At 41.3% G+C, this 21,758-nt stretch overlaps 2 protein-coding genes across 5 annotated transcripts in view; one reads left to right on the top strand and one right to left on the bottom strand.

Annotated features, from left to right (window-relative positions):
* Nucleotides 1-12,755, top strand: part of SCNN1A (sodium channel epithelial 1 subunit alpha) — a 29,184-nt gene extending 16,429 nt beyond the window's left edge. For all 3 annotated transcript variants that reach the window (XM_087923036.1, XM_026713341.2, XM_087923035.1), the window contains 9 exons: nucleotides 3,323-3,423; nucleotides 4,548-4,711; nucleotides 6,018-6,116; nucleotides 6,264-6,381; nucleotides 6,505-6,583; nucleotides 6,938-6,995; nucleotides 7,419-7,474; nucleotides 8,392-8,467; nucleotides 11,327-12,755. In XM_087923036.1, coding sequence (XP_087779162.1) covers nucleotides 3,323-3,423; nucleotides 4,548-4,711; nucleotides 6,018-6,116; nucleotides 6,264-6,381; nucleotides 6,505-6,583; nucleotides 6,938-6,995; nucleotides 7,419-7,474; nucleotides 8,392-8,467; nucleotides 11,327-11,644 — 1,069 coding nt within the window. In that variant the 3' untranslated portion in view covers nucleotides 11,645-12,755. The remainder of the gene's footprint in view (nucleotides 1-3,322; nucleotides 3,424-4,547; nucleotides 4,712-6,017; nucleotides 6,117-6,263; nucleotides 6,382-6,504; nucleotides 6,584-6,937; nucleotides 6,996-7,418; nucleotides 7,475-8,391; nucleotides 8,468-11,326) is intronic.
* VAMP1 (vesicle associated membrane protein 1) overlaps nucleotides 1-21,443 on the bottom strand; it is a 62,751-nt gene extending 41,308 nt beyond the window's left edge. The window contains exons 1-5 of one of the 2 annotated variants that reach the window (XM_087923038.1): nucleotides 21,282-21,437; nucleotides 18,770-18,902; nucleotides 18,321-18,479; nucleotides 17,571-17,622; nucleotides 14,473-17,250 (exon numbers count right to left, since the gene is read on the bottom strand). In XM_087923038.1, coding sequence (XP_087779164.1) covers nucleotides 17,234-17,250; nucleotides 17,571-17,622; nucleotides 18,321-18,479; nucleotides 18,770-18,902; nucleotides 21,282-21,283 — 363 coding nt within the window. In that variant the 5' untranslated portion in view covers nucleotides 21,284-21,437 and the 3' untranslated portion in view covers nucleotides 14,473-17,233. Of the gene's footprint in view, nucleotides 1-14,472; nucleotides 17,251-17,570; nucleotides 17,623-18,320; nucleotides 18,480-18,769; nucleotides 18,903-21,281 lie in introns of those variants that run through there. The other variant, XM_087923037.1, reaches the window with a different exon arrangement.
* Nucleotides 21,444-21,758: the final 315 nt, after the last annotated feature.

Here is a 21,758-nt window from a genome sequence, read left to right as displayed (position 1 = left end):
GACTCCACTACCACCACCCCACAGACCTCAGCCAAGCTTACCTGCTGCTGGCACCAAGCTTCTTCCTACGTATTTAAAGCCATTGATAAATGCTAGCTGCACAGTTGATTGTACCTGATGCAGGGATCAGAAGCAATGTGAGATGACGTGAAGAAGTTCATCCATCTCATTTTAGAAGCTGATCTTCTCCAGAGAAGCCAATATATAAATCTATCAGGATTTCCCACCAAAAACCACAAGTAGTTCACACATCTTTCCTATTGTCAACTAAATAAGGTTATAGTTCATTGAATTTTTCTTTAAGAAAAAAAATATGTTGCCTGGCTTGATTTTTTTTAAAAAAGTATCTGCAATAGTCTTAACATGGAACAAAAGAGGCGTGATATGTTATTAAATCTTTCTAGTACAAAAAGAATCTCAAGGTGTAGCATGTATAGTGGTAGAATTATTTGGTTGGGTTCACACAATACATTAAACACAGATTAATAATGCATAATTGCTGTGTTCAATAACAAGTTATGCTCACAGCATGGTTTATGTAATAATCCGATTCTCACAATAAGCTGATAACTGTGTTCTCAGTTTTATTTATTTATTTTTATTTGATTTGATTTGTCAATCGCTTACAAGATACAGTTATAAGAATAAATATAGTTTTGAATACATGAGATAGATACTTATAAGAAAAATAAAAAACAATAGGACAGGACGGTAGGCACGATTGGTGCGCTTATGCATGCCCCCTACAGGCCTCTTAGGAAGGGGGTGAGGTCAATAGTAGACAGTCTAAGGTTAAAGTTTTTGGGGTTTGGGGAAGAAACCACAGAGTCAGGTAGAGTATTCCAAACATTGACCACTCTGTTGCTGAAGTCCTATTTTCTGCAGTCAAGTTTGGTGCAGTGCTCTTGTATTATTATGATTAAAGCTGAAGTATTCATTTGCAGGTAGGACATTGCAATGCATGATTTTATATACTATATTTAGATCGGACCGGAGGCAGCGTAGTTCTAGGTTTTCTAGGTCTAGAGTTTCAAGTCTGGTGGCATAAGGTATTCTGCAATGAGTAAAGGAGCGGAGAACTCTTCTTGTGAAATATTTCTGGACTTTTTCAATTGTGTTAATATCAGATACATGATATGGGTTCCAGACTGATGAGCTGTATTCAAGTATAGGTCTAGCAAAAGTTTTGTATGCTCTAGTTAGTAGTGTGATATTACCAGAGAAGAAGCTACATAGGATTAGATTAACAACTCTTAATGCCTTTTTGGCTATGTAGTTTCAGTGGGCTCTAGCACTTAAATCATTTGAGATGAGTACTCCAAGGTCCTTGACAAAGTTTGGATCCTCAACAAGGTCTTGATTATTTAGCTTGTATTTTATTTCCTGATTTTTTCTGCCAATATGTAAGACAGAGCATTTATTTGTTGAGATTTGAAGTTGCCATTTGATTGACCATTCTGATACATAGTCAAGGTCTTTTTTGAGGGTAGTAGTATTGTTTGTGGTGTTGAGTAGCTTTACATCATCAGCGAAGAGAACACAGTTGCTCTTAATATGATCACAGAGATCAATTATGTAGAGTATGAAGAGAATTGGTCCTAGAACACTGCCTTGGGGGACACCACTGTTGACAGGTACAGAATTTGATAGGACGCTCCCAATTTTGACCATTTGTTGTCTGTTTGACAGGAATGCTTCTATCCAGTTATGCAGGTGTCCAGAGATACCATAAGATTTTAGTTTTAGGAGTAGTTTGTCGTGTACCACTGAATCAAAGGCTTTACAGAAGTCTATGTAGATTGCGTCTATTGCTTTGCCCTGATCAGGTTGTGTAGTCCATATGTTTTTGCAGTGTAAGAGTTGCAGATTACAGGATAGCCTTTTTCTGAAATCAAATTGTTTATTAGAGAGTAGGTTGTTTGTCTCTAAGTGGAGGATAATGGATTGGTTAATAATTGATTCCATGACTTTACAGGTGACGCAGCATAAGGAGATTGGTCTGTGATTTTCAACTAGGCTGGAGTGTCCCTTTTTGAAGATGGGAATGACCGTGGCTTGTGATCATAGTTTTGGTAAGGAGCTGGTCCTGAAAGATTTTTCAAAGATTATGCTTAGAGGTTCGGCTATGGCAGCGGATAGCTTTTTTAAGAAGTAGGCACATATTCCATCCGGTCCAATAGACAGGGATGGTTTTAGATGGCACAGTGCTTTTTCAACAATGTCTTCTGTAAAATCAACATGTATTAGATCATTGTAGTTGTCTGTGGTTCAACTAGGAAGTACTGGGCTTGATCTATTGCTGTTTACAAATACTGAGCCAAAGAATGCGTTAAAGAGGTTTGCTTTGATGGTGTTGTCATTGCAATCTTTGCCATTAGGTCCTTTCAGGGTGGGATGGTCCTTGAGTCTTTTAGTTTGTTGTTTACAAAATTGTAGAAAGCACAGGTGGAATTTGTGCGTAGGTTTTCCTCTTGTTTAATGTGATAATTAGTACATTCAGTTTTTATCTGGTGGCATAGATTTTTGCATCGGCTTTTGAAGTTGGCAACGTGACCAGATTTGTATTTTTGCCAAAGTGATCTCTTTTTGAATCGAAGCTTCCTTATTGTTATGGGTAATCTGTTTTTCCTGGTTTGGGGAGTTGTTATCGGTACATATAGTTTGATGGCTCTTTTGATTTCTAGTAAGAATATGTTGTAATGGTCTTCAATAGTATTGCATCCAGTGAATATAAATTGCCAATCAAGGGAAGAGAGATCATTGATTATAAAATCATAGCTGCCTTTTTTGAAGTTATAATTGGGGATTTTGTCATTGTGGTGATTTTTGTGTGTATGTATGTTGAGACAAAAGTCAATCATATTGCGGTCACTGTTGGAAAAGGGTTCTTTAATTTGTATTCTGTAAATTGAATTCAAGCTATTGCAGAAGATGAGATCGAGGCAGTTGTTAAGCCTAGTATTGTTGGTTACCAGTTGTTCCAGTCTCAGATTTGTTACAGCATTATAGAAGGTTGCATGTATGGGTTCAGTTGACCATTTGTTTAGGGTCCAGTTAATGTGAGGTAGATTGAAGTCACCAAGAAAGATAAAAACCCATTTCAACCTAGCCTGTCACAACAGAGATAACAATCTTAACATTAAAAAAAGCTCTCTTAGCTGAAATTTTACATGTTGATTTTCCAACATGCAAAATTTTAAGAGAACTTTTATGTTAAAGAGAATCCCAATAAAAATACTATTCTTTTTCCTCTAAGGGCTGCAAACTCAACTATTTGAATCAGTTGTGTAGTTAGCCGCAATTTTTATTTTTGTTCTTTCAGGAACTATACACATTTTCATCACCCTATTTATGGGAACTGCTACACATTCAACGACAATAGCAGCACTTTGTGGATGTCCTCCTTGCCTGGGATGAACAATGGTGAGCAAATGCCAAAAAATGGTAATGAATGTCTGGAATGTCTTTTACAACAATAGGCGTTAAGTCCCTTGTTTGTATGCACAAATAATGCTAGAGGCCAAATAGAAAAACAAACACACACACACACACACACAGAGGGGGGGGAGGTTTAATTGCACTAAGGAGATACTGCCATTATTTCTTAAAACTACAAGGCTTTCTCTACCTACTGATCATTATGGCCAAGAGACTGTGAGTGTACATGTGTTCACACTCATGCATGTTTAAAAAAAGGAGTTTTCACTGTTATCTTTCTTTTCTAAGTGACTTATCTTTCTTACATTACATCACAGGCATCATATTGGTTTGGTGATATTTAATTTCCTTCTCAATTCAGCTGTGTTTTTCTTCTAGCTCTTGATTGTTATATTTCAAGTTCTTACGAGACTACTCTCTTCCAAATGAAAGACAGCAGACTACACGCTTCTGGTTGCAGAGCCTTAAATACCTGACACTTTCCTACCACACCACAATATTTTTAATATAAAGTTGATATTTGGGTTATTTAATGCAAAGCACCAGCCTCAAGATTTTTTTTTTTTTTACAAAAATATATACTCTTAACTTTAGTTTCAGTCTGTGTGCATTATTTCAATAGTACACAATGGCTAAACTGCAACTCTAGTGTTAGATGGTTTTATTATCTATGCTGAGAACATTTTGTAAAAAGGTGTATCCAGCAACAGAACTTTCCCTGCCAGTTTGAAGTGATGTTTGCCTATTTATATAACACAGGCCTGGCCTCTATGACTCAATTACAAAGGCACAAATTGTACCTTGACTTTACTCCAGCCAGCATTTTTTCCCCTCTTCAGGTTGTTTTACATCCATTTTAGGATTAGCAAATTCTACTCAAGAAACTTTTTTTTAAGGTCAGAACATTCAGGGATAAGGCCATTGTATTGCTACATTAGAATTTCACCTCAGAAACATATTCAAAGCTTTGGAAGGCTACTATGGCTCATCTCATTTGTTTCCAACATTGTTTGGACTCCTTCCACACAGCATCTATTGTAAATTTTATACCTCCCTCCCTTAATCACTTGATCTCTTGAGATAATCACCCTTGGTTTCTATCTCCGCAGGCCTTTCTCTCGTCGTCCGCACAGAGCAAAATGACTTCATTCCACTATTGTCTACTGCGACAGGAGCCCGAATAATGGTCCACAATCAGAATGAACCCGCCTTCATGGACGAAGGGGGTTTTAATGTGCGTCCTGGCATAGAAACATCCATCAGTATGAGAAAGGTGAGAGACTGGGAGGAAGATAAGCCTTGTGTTGAGCATGTGGGTGGAATCGCTTCTCTTCCAAAGAAATATAAGCACATGGCTAAAAAAAGAATAGGCTGTTCAATTCAGTTTTATTCAGTTCAGTTTATTAGCACTCATAGTTTACCAAAAGAAAACATGAAACATTATGGTGCTGTAAAACTAGAATCTTGTCAACGAACCATCAATTGTCATAAAAACAACCTGCCATTTTCTTATCTAGGGGTGTGTATTTGTGTGTGTGTATATGTGTTAAAAGTTTAACAAGGCACAGAACAGAAAGAACTAGCTCTATTACTGGCATATATAGTGTTCTGTGCTGTTAAACAGAAAATTTAACAGCACAGAACATTCTATGCTGGTAATGTTAAGATGTGGAGAACATTCAATTCCCAGAATTCTCCAGACAGCATTCTGGGAATTGAATTTACATAGGTTAAAGTTACGGGGTTGAGAAAAACTGATCTAGTCTTAAAAGTGTTTACTTGCTTCTATTCCACAATGGAAGAAGCAACTACAAGCCTTTTCTTCACTACTTACAAAACATAGAAATCTGTTCAGTGAAATTACAAGATGTCACAGTTCCCAATGAGTGTCCTCCCATAGTGCTTATTGATTTAAAAAAGGACCAAGGGTTTGTAAATAGTGCAATGCGTAGCTTCACACAGTATATAATTCTCCTTTCCACTTATCGTGCCATTGTTATGTCAAGGAGGCATTTTTATTTGGAATTTCACTATGGAAATTCCACTCCTATTAGCATTAGAAAAAGGAGTGGCACCAACCACAAGGACATGGATGCTGTCAGATTACACAGGGGAAGGCTCCTGGTTTAGCTTTTATGACTTAATGGGTTATAATAACAAGAATATAGGTAGTCCTCGACTTCTGACCACAATTGTGCTCAAAATTTCCACTGCTCCATTTTACCTTTCTTGCCACAGCTGTTAAGTGAATCACTGCAATTGTTAAGTTAGTAGCACAGTTGTTAAGTAAAACTGGCTTCCCCATTGACTTTGCTTGTCAGGAGGTTGCAAAAAGTGATCACATGATCCTTCCAGTGTCTGGGAGTTGAAGTCCACACATCTCAAAATTACCAAGGTTGACAAATAATGACCTGGAGTGTACCGGATGCTTTTAGAAAATCTCCAGATCAACATCATTTCTAGTTTTGAGTTTGTGTCAGGCAATACCTTCAGCCAGCAGGCAAAGAAAAGATGACACCCAGATGCAAAAAAAGAAAAAAAAATTGCATTGATTTGACAAGCTGTAAATTGACTGACAGGAAACCACCCAACGTCTTGGGGGAAGCTACAGTGACTGCACAGAAGATGGAAGTGATGTGCCAGTGAAGAACCTATTCTCATCCCGTTACACTGAGCAGGTATCTTGCCTCAACAGAACCGCTCTCATACCCAGTCTGGGCTCTACCCAGCTCTCTCTCCCTGCATTGGAATTATTCCCATCACCCAAAATTGCCCGGCATGAATGCACAGCTGAATATTCAAAGGGCTCCTTTTGCGCTTTCTAGGTCTGCATACGTTCCTGTTTCCAGGCCAGTATGGTAGAACAATGTGGCTGTGGCCATTACTTCTATCCCTTACCCCGTGGAGCAGAGTATTGTGACTCCACTAAGCATGTAGCCTGGGGTAAGTACAGAGAAAGGGAGGGAAGAATTCACTCATATCACCTCTCTGTAACCCTCCCTCCCTCAGCTCCTTTAATTGATGAGAGATTGTTCAATTAATACATGCTTCTCTATTTCCTTTTAGGCTACTGCTATTATAAACTCCAAGCTGAATTTAAAGCAGACCACCTGGGCTGCTTCACTAAATGCCGGAAACCTTGCAAGTAAGTAGGCTTCGAAACTTGTGGAGTTGCATTCCTGGGTCTGGCCAAATTCCACAATGCTTGCTTAGCAATAGAAGATAAGTCAGGGAAATGGAACAAACAGATTTTATCCTTGATACATCCATGCAGGCCGGCCTGCCAATTCTAGCTGAAAAAAGGAGCACCCAGGCAGGGAAATAAAACGAGATGATGCACCTCTGTTTAAATATTCTGATTATTTGAGCTGCAGAGCAATAAATGATGCTGGCAGGACTTCCCTCACCCATGCAAGTTCACTTTTGAATAAAGATGCCAGCTAAAGAGCTTGTCTCAAGTGTGCTGGGTGACACATCTGAAGTTTTTTTTTTTCTTTAGAGTGACAGGGTACCAGCTGTCAGCTGGATATTCACGATGGCCTTCATCTGTCTCTGAGGTAAGAAGCTGATTTTTGTTGCAGGGCAGTGTTTCTCCTAAAAGCCAGTTTTGTATAAATGCTAAATCATCAGGCTAGAAACCAGAAGACTGAATTCTAGTCCTGCCTTGGTCACAAAGCCAACTGGGTGATTTTGAACTTGTCTTACACCCAGGCAGGAGGCAACAACAAACCACTTCTGAAAAACCTTGCCAAGAAAATTGTAGAGACTCAACCAGCAGTGGTGGATTCAATATTTTTTTACTACTGGTTCTGTGAGCGTGGCTTGATTGGCATGGGGAATTAAGGGAGTTGAGGTCCATACATCTTAAAGTTGCAAGGATGAGAATTATTTTTTTTATACCGATAGTTATATGTGTTTATGCATGAGTGGTTAATAGTCCTTGAACTGTTTAAGCTGATATTGCAAATCTATCATTTCAGTCTTGGGTGTTTCACATGCTGAACCGGCAGAATAAATACAATGTCATTTCTAAGAGGTAAGAGCTCCCCCTATAGATGAAATAATATTAAAGCTGTGGGGAAAAGGTGTTAAAGGTCAAACCAATGGAGTGAAACAGCAGTGCTGAGGTAAAAAAAGATGAGGGAAATGGAGTAAAAGTACAATATATTAACTGCTTCAAGATCAGCTGGAAGTATTGGAATATAAAGTATCTATCAGTATAGTCCTGGTTATATAATTAGTTAATGGTTCAGGATGCTATGTAGTGGTGGAATTCAAAAAAAATTACTACCGGTCCTGTGGGCGTGGCTTGGTGGGCGTGGCAGGATACTGTAAAATCTCTGAACTACTCAAAATTTCTGCTACCGGTTCTCCAGAACTGGTCAGAACCTGTTGAATACCACCTCTGATGCTATGAGCTCAGAAATTAGATTAAGTAAATCTTGAATAGTGCAGCTTTTCCTAGGGACTGAACTTCAAGTGCAAAAAACTATTCAGAAGTTCATTCTTCCACAAAATATTAGTTTCTTTTAGACTACCAACCACAAACTGCTGAGTGGTTCAGAGGAAGTTAACAATCAGCAACAATCCCAGCATATGAACTGATGCTCATATTAATGACAATTGCCTGACTTATATGATTTGTGTATCACAACAGGAGTTTAAAATAAAATTAGACATCCAATAAAGTAGCTATTAAAAACTGCACTAAAACTGGTATAGATCTGAGGATTCTGCCTTGAAGATTTGGGTATTAAGACTCCTATTGCAGATCTATTTGCCTAGCAGAAAGGTTCACTAAACTAAAGGACATTTATTTTAAGCAAATCCATTTTTCAAAGATGACCTACTGAGATAAAATTCTTTCTAAATGAGGCTGGGTGGCATTAAAGTCTTAGACCAACGCGCCTTTCAAAAAAGACTGGACTCATTCCATCTCTCTTTTATTGCCAGGGATGGAATTGCCAAAGTGAATATATTTTTCAACGAGTGGAATTATAAAAGCAACGGAGAATCTCCGGCTTTCACGGTACGTCCACACATTTGATCGCATGTTTCCAGCAGCCTAAAATATCACAGAGCTACCATCTTTAAAATGTCCTTCTACCGTGTTTCACCTACAGCCTCCCACAATAGAAAGTCCCAGCATGCTTTATAGGCATAAAATCAAATTAAGCCCCCCCCCCAATTAAGCCCCTCTCCCCAAATTAAACATGCGAAATGGGGAGGAATGGCGGGGGGGCTGACCATTAGGAAGTACTTTTGTTGCATACCTGGATATGGTGCTGCCTGTATCGGGAAACCTTCCGCCACCATTGCTTTCCCTTCTCCCCATGCTGCCGGCGTTTGGCGCAGCCATGCGCAGCCAGCCAGGGCTCCTCCCTGCAACCGGAGCCCAGCGGAGACACTCGGCTTCAGGCACTCCTGTCGCTGCCTTCCCTTTGCCTTCGAAGGCAAAGCCAATTCTTTTAAAAACGATGCCCTGCTACCGGTATGATAAAGACTCTCCTGCCTGAGAGGGCAGCCCAACCCCATGTGGGGAGGCGAATCTCCCGGGGCCGCAGCGCAGGATCGGCCCACCCCGGGAAAAGCACCCAGCTGCCATCCCTGCCTGGTGCTGGGCAGAGTGCAAAGAGCTTTGCCTGGGGTGCCCAAGCGCAGCTGACCGGCAGGCCCTCCTGCCCAGCAGCGGAGTTCTCGCCAAGGCACCAAGCGCCTCCCCGCCGGATCCTCCACTCATCCCGCCAGAGCCCTGCAGGCTGGGCAGAGCTGGGAAAGTGAGCCGCAGGTGCACATTCGCCTGCCAACCGAAAGAGCCAGGCCGACCTGAGTTTGACTTCCTTCCCAAGTCCCTCAAAGCCCAAACCCGAAGGGGCCACTGGGAAAGTCTGCCCGAGGCAATGATAGCACCCACCTGTCCATAGGGAGGCGAGGCGACAGCAGCGCTGCTTCCCTGGCCAGCGGGTCTGGCAAAGAGAGCTCAAAGCCGCCCGTCCTTTCCACCCCTCGCCCAGCCCGTCCCCATCCCCACGTATCTCCAAACGCGCCAGCAACTCCAAACGCTGCAGCGGCATGGGCATTGGGCAGAGGCACTCACTTGGCTCAGCTCGGAGGACGCGGCGCAGGCCGTCGCCTTACCTCCCTGTCCACAGATGGGTGGGTGCTATAACTGCCTCAGGCAGCCTCTCCCGGTGGCCCCTTTGGGTTTGGGCTGGAGGGACTTGGGAAGAAAGCCAAGAGAGCCGGGTCGGCCTGGCTCTTTTGCTTGGCAGGCGGGTGCGCACCCATGGCTCACTTTCCTGGCTCTGCCCAGCCTGCATGGCTCTGGCAGAATGAGCGGAGGGTCCGGCAGGGAGGCGCTTGCTGCCTTGGCAAGAGCTCCACCACCGAGCAGGAGGGCCCACCTGTCAGCTGCGCTGGGTGCCCCAGGCAAAGCTCTTCACGCTCTGCCCGGCGCCAGGCAGGGATGGTGGCTGGGCGCTTCTCCCGAGGTGGGTCGATCCTGCGCTGCGGCCCCAGGAGATTTGCTTCCCCACATGGGGTTGGGCTGCCCTCTCAGGCAAGGGAGTCTTTGTCGTACCAGTAGTAGGGCATCGTTTTTAAAAGAATTGGCTTTGCCTTCGAAGGCAAAGGAAAGACAGCGACAGGAAAGCCTGAAGCCGAGTGTCTCAGCCGGGCTCCGGTTGCAAGGAGGAGCCCTGGATGGCCGCCCATGGCTGCACCAAATGCCGCGGCATTGCTCTAAACGCCGCGGTAGCACAGGGAGAAGGGAAAGCAACAGTGGCGGAAGGTCTCCCGATACAAAGTGCCCCATCAACACCGAAGTCAACATCCAAGCCGTTGCCGCCCACCTGCCCAAGGATGCAAGGTGGGGGGATTAAGTCACCCCTGAAAAGACGGCCTAGCCGTTTTTGGGGGGGGGGATCAAAAAAAATAAGGCCCAGCCTTATTTTGTGAGAAACACGGTAGTTGGTAAAATTCTAGAACTATCTTTTATAGAACCTTCTCCAGCATCTTCCTTTTAGCTATGTTTCCATTTTCAATAGACTGCATTTTCTCACTTTGGATGCTATTTGGAAGGTGATAGACAGAATGCAGTGTCAGATAATGCTAATTATTAATACTAATTAGAGCAATACTTTTAGGCACATCCTAGCCTGACAGAGCAATCTCTCTTCCACTAATCTTAGAATAATTGATGGAGAAGTTCTTAGTCTTAGTTCTTAGCCTCAATCCCTAGCAGGAAATTTTGAAATTATTTTCAACTACTGTGAAAGGTTACCCATACTAGGTTGATCAAAAAAACTATTTATTTATCCTCAGTCTACCCATTCATTTAAGCAAACATTTATAGTGAAAATTCACAAAATGTACTCTAGATTTGTATGCTCTGCAAACATTTCTCAGTAATTGACATTTGACCTCCAGTAATTTTGCTATAGGTATCAGTAATTGTAGTTGATACATAACAAAAGACAAGAATCAGAATATCATAGCAGGTGTGTACCAGTAAGCAATAAACATTTCATAGATAGTACAATGACACTGAGTAACTTTACCTTACTTTCATTCAACAAATCAAAATAGCCAAAGCTCGATAACCATTTATTTTTGAACTGTATCATTAAGCACTGGGTTAAATTTCAAAATGTAATTTCAACTTTGACAGGATTGATCCTGCTTTTGAGACAATAGCAGCATGTTTATTCTTATTTATAAACAGAGTGATTTTCCAATTCCTAGAACCAACAACAAATCCCTTAAAATCTAAGGCAAGTCCAAAGCAAAATATGCTAGTTCTTCAACCTCTATCAATATATCAGCTGGACACAGAAACAGAGATCTTTTTGAACCACTTTTAATTTTGTTTTGTTTTTTCCTTGTACAGGTGGTGACATTGCTTTCCCAGCTAGGGAACCAGTGGAGTCTTTGGTTTGGTTCATCAGTCCTTTCTGTGGTGGAACTGGCAGAGTTGATTTTAGATTTTTTGATCGTCACCTGCATCCTGGTTTTCCGCCGGCTGTACTCATATCAATCTTCAGACCTTTATACACCCAGCAACTCAAATAACTCTGTTTTCCACAACATCATTTCGGCCCACAAAACTCCACAAGAAATACCTGCTGAGACTGGGATTGCTGCACTGCCATCTTATAACACCTTAGAAACATTAGACTTACACAGAGTTTCCTTCAGAACAGAATAAAATCCAGACCGGGATGCTTTGGATATGACATTATATATTTTAATTAATGCTGACTTATAGACTCAGCACTTGGAACTAACTTGTTAGCTGGATTCTCACACCGAGAAGATAGGTCTGAATTTCTAAAAGAATTCTGAAGATACAGATCCAATGACATGAAAGCACCTTTCTGTCTCACTTTGTCCTTGGTGTCTGCAAGTCTGTATCTGTCCACCACCAAACAAAATTAAAAAGATGGATTCTGTGTATTTTTTCCCTATGTATTTTGAGAAATAAGTTTCTACAAATTGATCTTGGTTGTTGCTTTCAATTTCTTTTCTTTGAGGCCACTTACTGATCAAATTAAAGTCAAGTGGACAAAGATATCTAATCCCTTTCTTGTAGGTTAAAAACAAACACAAGTTTTTTCCCATCCCTTGAGATAGCTAGAACTCTTTGCTGATTGCAGCTAAGTATCAGCATGAAGATGTGTACTGGAAACCGAGAACAGCTAAACAGGATATTAAAGCTTGCTAGGATTAGAACCCTTATACATGGATAAACTTCCATACTATGAACAGTAAAAGATCCCTAATTCTGGGTCCATGAACTACCCAGGTACACTTCAATCAGTGCTTCTTTAAGAAAGCTATAACAAGGATTTTCATCCACTTCTCTTCCTTTTGAGTAGATCCAAACTTTGAAGACTGTATATACTTTATTATGCATTTAATATGGATGTTAAGTCTTACTCCGCTACTCATGAGACTAAATATTCAGCTTCTGTATTGTATCTCTTCAACTTCTTGTGTATCTCCCTGTGAATAACTTCAGTTAAACAAGGACCTAAATTCTTTCTCACTTCCTTTGTTCTCCTGGGACAGTATATTCTTAGTCTTGGGTTCATTCTTGAAGTGAATGGAAGGCCTTCATATTGTCACTATTTCCCATTCAGCAAATAACAAATATCCCTCCAAGAGCAAACCATGGTTATGTGAACATCAGCGTCCTTTTCTCCCTTTGAATAGTATTGTATAAAAAATCCAAGATGGGGTTAGAAGGTCAGACTTTCTAATTTATATTTTTAGAAAGCACTGTTGTTTTAATATAGGTAATTAGTCTGTATGCCAGAGGTTCTGCAGAAACCCACTTACCTAGTATATAGGATGATAACCATATGTGATATAAAGAAAATATTAATTTATGAAGATTCTACTAGCATCCCATCAATCTAGGTCCACCTTCTGTATTTCATTTCATCAACAAAAAAGGAAAGACGTGGATCTTCAGCCCTTCTAAGTTAAGAATTTTACAGAATTAGAACTTTAATCCTTCTCTCCACAAAATATTTGCTTTTGCATATTACAGCCTGTAAAAATGGAAAGTACTTTCAGCTGTGAGGATTTCCATATTGGCAGTGAAGCAAGAATCAACATCAGTGTTTGTCTCAGTGTTTCCCTCTGAATTCTTAATTCTTAAAGATTTCTTTCTGAATTCTTAAAGATTTCAATGTTCCTCGACTGCATGTGGATAGCCTAAGTAGTTCTCCCTTCCCCAAAGTGGACACTCTCTGAATGTTTACTGATATATTAGCTTAACCAGATAAAATGATCATAGCTATCATTTGCGACATATTTTTTGCACACAAAAAAAGGTTTTGTTCTGCATTTTTAGCATTAGGAATATCAAATTAAAAATAAATTTCCAAAAATGAAAGAGGAAAAATATCCTGATTTTGACTGGAAAGTATAACTGTGACCGAAACCCAGTGTACCAGTGCCTACAATCCTATAATCATTCAGGTTTCATTTAAAATGCCTTTGCTGTGTACCCTTCTGATATGTCTTTTAAAAAGTATATTATTGTAATTTGTGTTTGCTTTTCGGAATCCTCTCCATATCCGTAAGTCAAGTCAGTGGTTCTTACCCTGTGGTGCACAAATTCCCGGTGGGGGGGCCGCGATGTTGTCATAGCTTGAAGAAATGTTATGATTTAAATCTTGAGTTAAGTCTTGGTGGCCGTGGTCACAAAGGGTATTTAAAGGGGGTCCAATGTGAAGAAAAGGTTGAGAACCACCAAGTTAAGCATTTCAGCAATGACATGTCTCTCAGCACTTCTTGTACACACTGTATATGTGTACACATACACTGTCAGCAAGTTATAGCTTCCCATTCCATGAGCTACAGTTGGGAATGAAGATGAATTGTTTAATATACAATAGGACGGTTAATTTTTTCCAATACATCATTATCAAATCCAATATTCTCTCTGCATTTAAATCAGCACATGATGGAGTGTAGAGACAATATATCTGGCATGCAGAAGATGAAGTAACATAATGGGGATGGGACTTCAGGCAGTGACTGAAGGTAGATACCCTTTAAGTACATTAGAACAATCCTAATCCCGTGTGCCATATTAACAGTGCAAGACAGACAACTATTGCTCTAATTTCAGTATGCTGTAGTCTATAGACTTGCTTTGATAGCAGCTGGGCAGGATCTTAATGCAACATTTCCATATCATCTATACATAACAAAAGCAGTGCCATCTGAGAACTGTGTTTCTTTTGGTCTTATAACTCTGACTTGAACACAAATAATAAAAAGTAGAATATGAGAGTTGTGCACTCTTGTATGCATAAACTGGACACAAGTTGTTGTCAAACAGCACAAGGCCTATCGTGACAACAGCGTGCTGTCCCTTTCATCACTACTTTCTTGTGCAAGGTTAGCAAGTTCATGAATTCTTTTTACAGATGCGAGACCATCATACAACTCTTTTGCACAGTAGCTTTGTGTTTAAACAGAAGGATCCGAACAAATTCTCATGCACTCTCAACCACTGTATCCAAGAGGTTAGTTGTATACCGTTTATTTCCACACTGGAACTAATTAGGAATATTACACTGTTAGCATTTTGTTCTCTTTGACATTTATTTGTTCTGCTTGTAACAGCTATTTTGCTAAATTTCTTTATGCAAAAGAAATAGAAAATGCATTATGCCAATATAATGGGGATTAAACAGGAGAGGCAGATTAGGCAAAACCCAAAAAAGGTGGGGAAGGGATATTTGTTAAACCCTAGTCAAAGGCTGCCTTCGCTCAGGATTCTTCCAAAGATCTTGCCTTCCACTGCTCTTAACTGCAGCCAATTCTGTTAAAATTCCACAAGGGCATTTCAAGTCCAAATTAAGCACAAACGCTGCTCATCTACTCGATGTTCAGTGCAACATCCCGTTGTGCAATTGTACATATCAACTAGTTAAACCAGCACGCAGCCTGTTTTATGCAGCAATCAACAAGAATCCACATGGGTGAAGATCAAGTTTGCCAGCCCTCCTGCATCTATCTGTCTGTCTGTCTGTCTACCTATCTACCTACCTACCTACCTATATCTAGATGCCATGTTGGACACTTGTGATCCATCTCACATTGGGTTACACATATTTGGACAATATTGTTTTAGTACTCTTATTTCAGTCTACATTCTTCCGCTTTACTACCTGTAAGTAGAATGCTGTTTCCTCCAGTACTCAGACAGATGAACCCCAGTCATTTTAGTGGGTCAAAAAGTATTTGCTAGTGGAGACTGTTAACATGAGCTGGTAGTTACACATGCCAGAAGAACATTATGGCTGCATTCCTCACAAGAACATACCACACATGTGTGAGAAAGCGGCTGAAGTCCTGTGCATAGAGAAAGTAGTCCCTTGGTTTAGGCAAAGAGGGCCTAGGGAAATGGGGTACTGTTTGCCCATGCATAAAGATGGAGAAGTAGGGAGATAGAAAGGGAAGAAGCGTAACATACAACATCTATGAAAACAGACAAGAAAAGCAGAAGAAAGCAGCCTAGTGGCCTTCTCTCAAAACAATACGGCAGCAGATTAAACCAAGATCTTGTCCAGAAGAAATCAAGAAGGGGCTGTACCACCTTACTGTGCTTCCTCTCATACTGACAGCAGCATCACACCTTGTGCCCGGGCTCCTCTTCAGGTGTTGCACTTCCATCAACACAGTCCCACCGAAATAGGAAGAGAATTGTCCAGAGAAGATGGGAACTCCATTCCTGTTCTCCTCCATCATGTCCCCACAAAGGGGAAAACAAGATGGGGATTGGCAAACAGATGGACTCTGCAAATGAAATGCTGGTGCATGGCAGTGGACATGCAAAAAATCAGCACCTCTGCAGCATGCTATGGTGAAAGTAGGGTTACTCCTAGCACAGCCAGAACAAATGTTTAGGAGTGCGATAAAATTGGTCTGAGGTTAAAATAAGCCCAGTGGCCACCAGTTGATCAGTCCTGTCAGAGCATTACAGCATCTGAGCCCCTGCAACAATATTCTCTGGTCAACTACGGACACTACAACAAGGCCTCTTACCAAGTTAACCCTCATCGTTTTATCAGTTTTACCAGACTGGAATCAGGAAAACTACCATTCTTCAGCATGTTTAAACTCATATTCACCACTCTCTGTACTCCTTCCACCCTGGAGTCTGACACCTTATTCAACAGAGGAATAAATGAGCATGAGTTCACCTACACGTGTCACTGTATATTCTGACAACCATCTCCAAGGGATGACCTGAAAGTAAATGTGGTGAGAAACAGCACATCAAGAAAATATTAATGCGTTATTCCAGAATTCTTGGCATTCTGCATTGCTGTTTCCAAGTCATGAAACCGGCAAGGGTCCTCACTTTATAGCACATTGCTTTTAAAAGGAAACACTTCTAAATATACTGCAGAGGTTTCCAGGACATAGTTCCTACGCCTACTATTCACTAAGGGGCAAGCAGTACAGGGACTTTCCAATTCAGTGAAACCCTCCCGTATCTGTTAATTTAGTCAAATAAGCCACCTAGCCTTTGAGACCAAGGGGGATGGGACTTCAGGCAGTACACTAGAATGATCCTAATCCCATGTGCCATATTATTCATCTAACCTCTAATTCTGCCAGTATTGGGAATAAAGGCAGACTTGTTCATGGAGTCAAGGTTAATGAATCAAACCAGTAACTTTTCTACTAAATCCAAGTAATGAAACAGTAAAGGATGGCTGGCAGTCATCATAAGATCAGAGTTTTGGTCACCAGAGCAACAACAGGAGTTTATATTAAAATCTAAGAGAAAACTCCATCAGTTCTGGTTGCATGGCACAATACCAGTATCACTACTATAATGAGAACCAACTTTTCTTCTCTCTATTCTGGTGAAGTTTTTAATAATACTGTTTGTGGCTAAAGGAAATGCTTTCCTATAGACTCACGGGAGAAGACATCTCAGAAGACTCAAGGCTATCTCAGACTGCAAGTGAAACCCTAGGTATAATCAACAGACTCCTTCAATTCTCCACAGTTCCTCCCCTTAGGCCCACTGCCACCCTCCAAAAACGAGCTGGTCCACTCAGAGGCTGCAGCAGCTGTGAAGGAGGTCAACTCAAATCTGGTAACGGTGCGTTACAGTCTCAAATGGAAGCAAACAGAAAAAACTAACAGAAAATCGATGACAAAGCCAGAAAGGAAAGAGAACGAAGAATTGGGTCTGGAAAGGGAAATGGGGTAAGAAGGCTATATAGACTGGGTGGGGAAAGGGGGAAGGGACACATTCTCAGGAAAAAAAGTAAACTAGGAACAGAAGCAACAGAAGGAAGAGAAAGGAGAAAACAGAGGGCATGTTACACCAAGCATCCCACATTTAACAAACACGGTTGAGTATCAGGAGAAGGAAATCCCCCCCCACCCCCCACCCTCTCTGCCTGCCTCTCATGCAGCAAGTGATACATCTCATGATCTCGAAAGGCAGAACTGTTACTGATCTGTTGGTCTTCAACAGTGCTGAGACAAAAGCAGTACCATTTCCCATGCCAGAGGGAAAGCAAACATTGTTGTTTAGCCAATGTTTGTGGCTCACAAACTCAGCTACTCTGATTCCCCTTAGTACTTACGTGCAATTGCAATGACCACAATGGCACAGATCACTCCCAGCATGATCATCATCTAAAGAGAAGAATTACAATGAGCCCATAGAGAACCCTCATACAACATCTCCTTTGGCAAAATCAAGGTCTCCAACAAAGATGGACAATGGACCACTTGAAACTGTTTATTCCAAGTCCATATTCATGTTCATTGATCCAACTATCCCAGTACTCATTATTCTGTTGGGCATCAATTTCCAGGTTCCCAATTATATTTTCCCAGACATGCCAGTGTTTTCCTGGAAATATTCCAAATTGAACCTATAACTTTAAGCATGCAAAACATTGGCTCTATTTCTGATCTATGGGTCTCCATCCCCTGTTCAGGAAATACACTGTTTTATTATAACAAAGTAGGAAAATTACTTATATAAAAGACTGGAAACCCTGAACAGATTTTTGGCTGAAATGGATAAAAATGAATTGGGGATTTAAAAAGTTTGTTTATAGGAAGAAGCGAACCATGATATGTAACTTGGGGGGATGGGCAGAAATGTTTATTACTATGTAAGTGCTGAAAAGATCAGAAGTTGCTTCTTTCTTTTTTCTTTCTTCTGTTATCTTTCACTTTTCTTTTGTTCTTTTATATTTTTTCTATGTGTCCTTCTTTCCTATGGAAAGAATCTTAATGTAACATTTTCTTGCAATAAAAATATTTTTAAAAGTAGGATTGCCTCAGCAGCTATACATTCAATAAGCTGCTCACTTCTTACTCACCTTACAATTCTTCCACCAATACTTCCTCTTGAGCGCTGCTGCACTACTTTCAAATACTTGGGCACCAGCTTGGAGAGCATCTGCTCGTTCGTCTAATTCTGAGAGTTTCTGATCTCGCTCCAAAACTTTATCCACATTCACACGCATAATATCCACCACCTAAAGAAAAAGAATAATTAGCTTCCTAGCAAGAGAAAGCAGATGTCAGGCATAAACAATCAGATCCACACGTGAATAATTCAATTAGCTATTTTGTAATTCATGCCTATGACACAAGAATCTTCTCAGATTCAACTAGATAAGGTTCAATGGCATTCAAGAGAAGTCAGACCTAGCTCTCTTGTGCCTACATAGAAATTCCAGACTAATTCCCACTTGACTCCTCCCTCTGGCATGGGCAGTCTCTCACCGACAGCAGAGGATCACAAAGAACCATTTTATTCACTTACTTCTTCCACCTGTGCTTGAGTCTGTTGCAGGCGCCAATTACTGGTCATATTTGGAGGTGCACCAGGGCCCCCCCCAGCATTTTCACCTCCTTCCTGTCCCGTCCCTGGGGCATCTTGCTGAGCTGGATCAGACCTGTGGAGACAGGTCAAGTACGAGAGATTATGCAGATGCCTATGTCCAATACTCAGCCAGAAACCAGAACATTAATATATACAACTATAATTTAGCTACAGGCTTATTATCAACACACAAGAAACCCAAGCACTACAACATGGAAATGACAAAGAGAAATATATTCAAATTTTCCAAAGAACTGGGCCATTCAAATTCTTGATCTGTTCATCTTTAAAGCAAAAGGACCTTAAGAGGAAGCTGGAAGACTTAGGTCTAACATAAACAAGTATGTACTTGTATAATGATATAATTCACACTATTTTACATTGTTGTACTGTTTATTAATTGTTAATCCAGAGGATTTAGAAGTAGTGGCTTTCTAGATCTAACAAATAAATGTCAAATGCCTGATAGTAATGTAGGAAGTAGTGAAAAATAGCAGAGAATGTAAAAGAGAATGGGTTCAGTACCTATTAAATCAGGGGCTGAAGTAGCTCACATGGTAAGATGCTGGGCCTGTGCACCGCTGAGGTTGGCAGCTTGGCGGTTCGATTCCTGTGCGCGAATAAACCGCATAGGGACAAGAAAGGAGCCTCCCCCGAATGCCTACCAGTATTCAGGCATCCCGGGGATAAAGATAACACCGCCTGAAAAAATCCTTTCACAGAGGCAGGCACCCACCTCGGTGATCCCTGGCTAACATGTGTCATACGCTAAATAAAATAAATAAATAAACTATTAAATCAAAGGACGCAACTATATTTCAGATGTAGTCTTTCTCTCCCCCAAGAACAACTATTTATTTATTTAATTTATATGCCACCCATCTCACTACTAGAGCAGTTCAGGTGTTACAATTCAATTACAAGTCAGGAGATATATTGGAGCGTTGTTCTGACTCATCTGGGCTCTTGAGGATATAAAAAATTGAAGTAGAGTTCACAAGAAGCATTGTAGGCCAAATTTAATGGAAATCCAGTGCATGGCAAGTAAAGGTTCAATAGCACGGTTGTGACAACTCATTTTAGCTGCTAAATTCAAGTCATAGCAGTGTCTCCTCACCGAGAAAATGCAAGTAAGATGACACAGCCATGTTCACTCAACTCTCCCCTTACCTCAGCAACAATTTTTTTTAGAAAGGGGGGGGGATTATTTAACCCTCTCATCATCTTCTATAAGACACTATTATTTGACTCATTATCAGACACTGATTATGAAGTGTGCTGAATTCATACAATGTACTACTTGAGTAATGTTAACAGAAACAATTAGAACTTGAATGGATAAATGAAAAGCAAGTCTGCAAGCATAAAAGAACTGCTGTGTCATGAGGTAGAAACATTTACCAATAAGTAACATTGCTAGATATATTTGGCTTTACTGCAAGAGGAGGAATAGATCAAAGAAACCATCAAATAAATCAGTTTAGATAAACACCGTTGAATTTTCCAATGGGGGGGGCAGTGGGAAAAACTCATGAAGGTTACAGACTAATTAATGACCAGGTTGGCAAAAAATGCCATCAGAAGCTTCAGACAATGTTTCCGTAAGCAATCTTGCCATTATCCCACAGATGAAGACTGGAGAAATGCAATTATGGAAAAGGCAAGAAACAGAACAAAACTTCAAACTTTCTGTTCCACAAGCAAAGAAATATCTGCAGTCATTTGCACGCAAGCGCCCTGCGCATACAACAGTATTTGCTTCTCTTTTCAATGATGAATCCTCCTCCATCATCAAATTGCTCTTTCAGCAGTTATTATAAGGGGGCCAACTTGAATGCTTCTGAAATTAACCAGCTATCTTATTACCCGGGTTCACACATGCACCTCCTAGGAGAAAGCCGTACCAAGCAGAGTTTGGTCACACAAAACTCGTGCTGCGTTTTTATTTCTTCATGTAGGGACAATCGCCTGCGCTAATATACCGGTACATAAACTTTTAAGGCTTGTACGCAAGGCAAAAAAACACACAAAAAAAATGGCCTTTACGAAGATGCCTTCTAAAGTTCTGTGAAAATGCCCCTCTCCTCCATTGCCACCTATATTACCACTCAAGAAACCCGCTGGAGCCTCCGGCCACCTGATATCTCTCGCCTGAAAACTATTCAGGGGCCGGGGGGCAGGAATCGCAGCGAGGGGACGGGGAGATGGCGAAGCACCCGCTTGCCACAAGGAAAACTGCGGAGCCACCAGATGGGATGAGGCATCCGTCCCAGCTCCATCCCGCTTCGGCACCGGACTACCGAAAAAAAAAAAAAGGAGAAAGGGAGAGGAGGGGGGCGGGCGGCGATGCTGCAATGCGCAACTCGGCAAGCGCCGCAACCGTGCGGGAAAACCGGCCGCGCATCACAGGAAGGCAAGCACCGACGAGAGCGTCCGTCCCGTTGCTACTCACATGGCCGGCCTCGGCTCTAGGAGGCCTTTGTCGTCTTTTTCAGGAGAAAATGCACGAAGCAGCAGCAAGGTGGACGGCCGGCCGGTGGGAACGGACCAAGCAAGAGGGTCTCCACCGGCGGCTATCGAAAATTACTGCAGCAGGAACCTCGCCCCCGTTCCCGGGTTTTATGCAAGGGGAGGGGCGGTCCTCTCGGCCCCGCCCTGTCACGCAGCGAGCCAATGAAGGGCGCGTTCCTATCATCACATGCCCCCGATTGTTGCCGGCAAAACTCAGCCAGCAAATCCGCGTTCCCTGCCTTTAGTGCGAAGGCTTCAGCGAGCAGGGGGTTGCAGTTCGATAGGGGATCGATGTTGGCCAAATTTGCATAGTTTTATTTTTATTCATTCATTCATTCATTCATTCATTTATTTATTTTTATCAATTGCTTACAAGATAATAGGTATAAGTAAAAACTTAGTTATGAATACAGGGATA

Source organism: Pseudonaja textilis, chromosome 2, assembly GCF_049901715.1.
Source record: "Pseudonaja textilis isolate UNSWEBS1 chromosome 2, rPseTex1.2, whole genome shotgun sequence".
Taxonomy (NCBI): domain Eukaryota; kingdom Metazoa; phylum Chordata; class Lepidosauria; order Squamata; family Elapidae; genus Pseudonaja; species Pseudonaja textilis.
The sequence above is the reverse complement of the archived record's forward strand: the minus strand, read 5'-3'. Positions and strand labels throughout refer to the sequence as shown.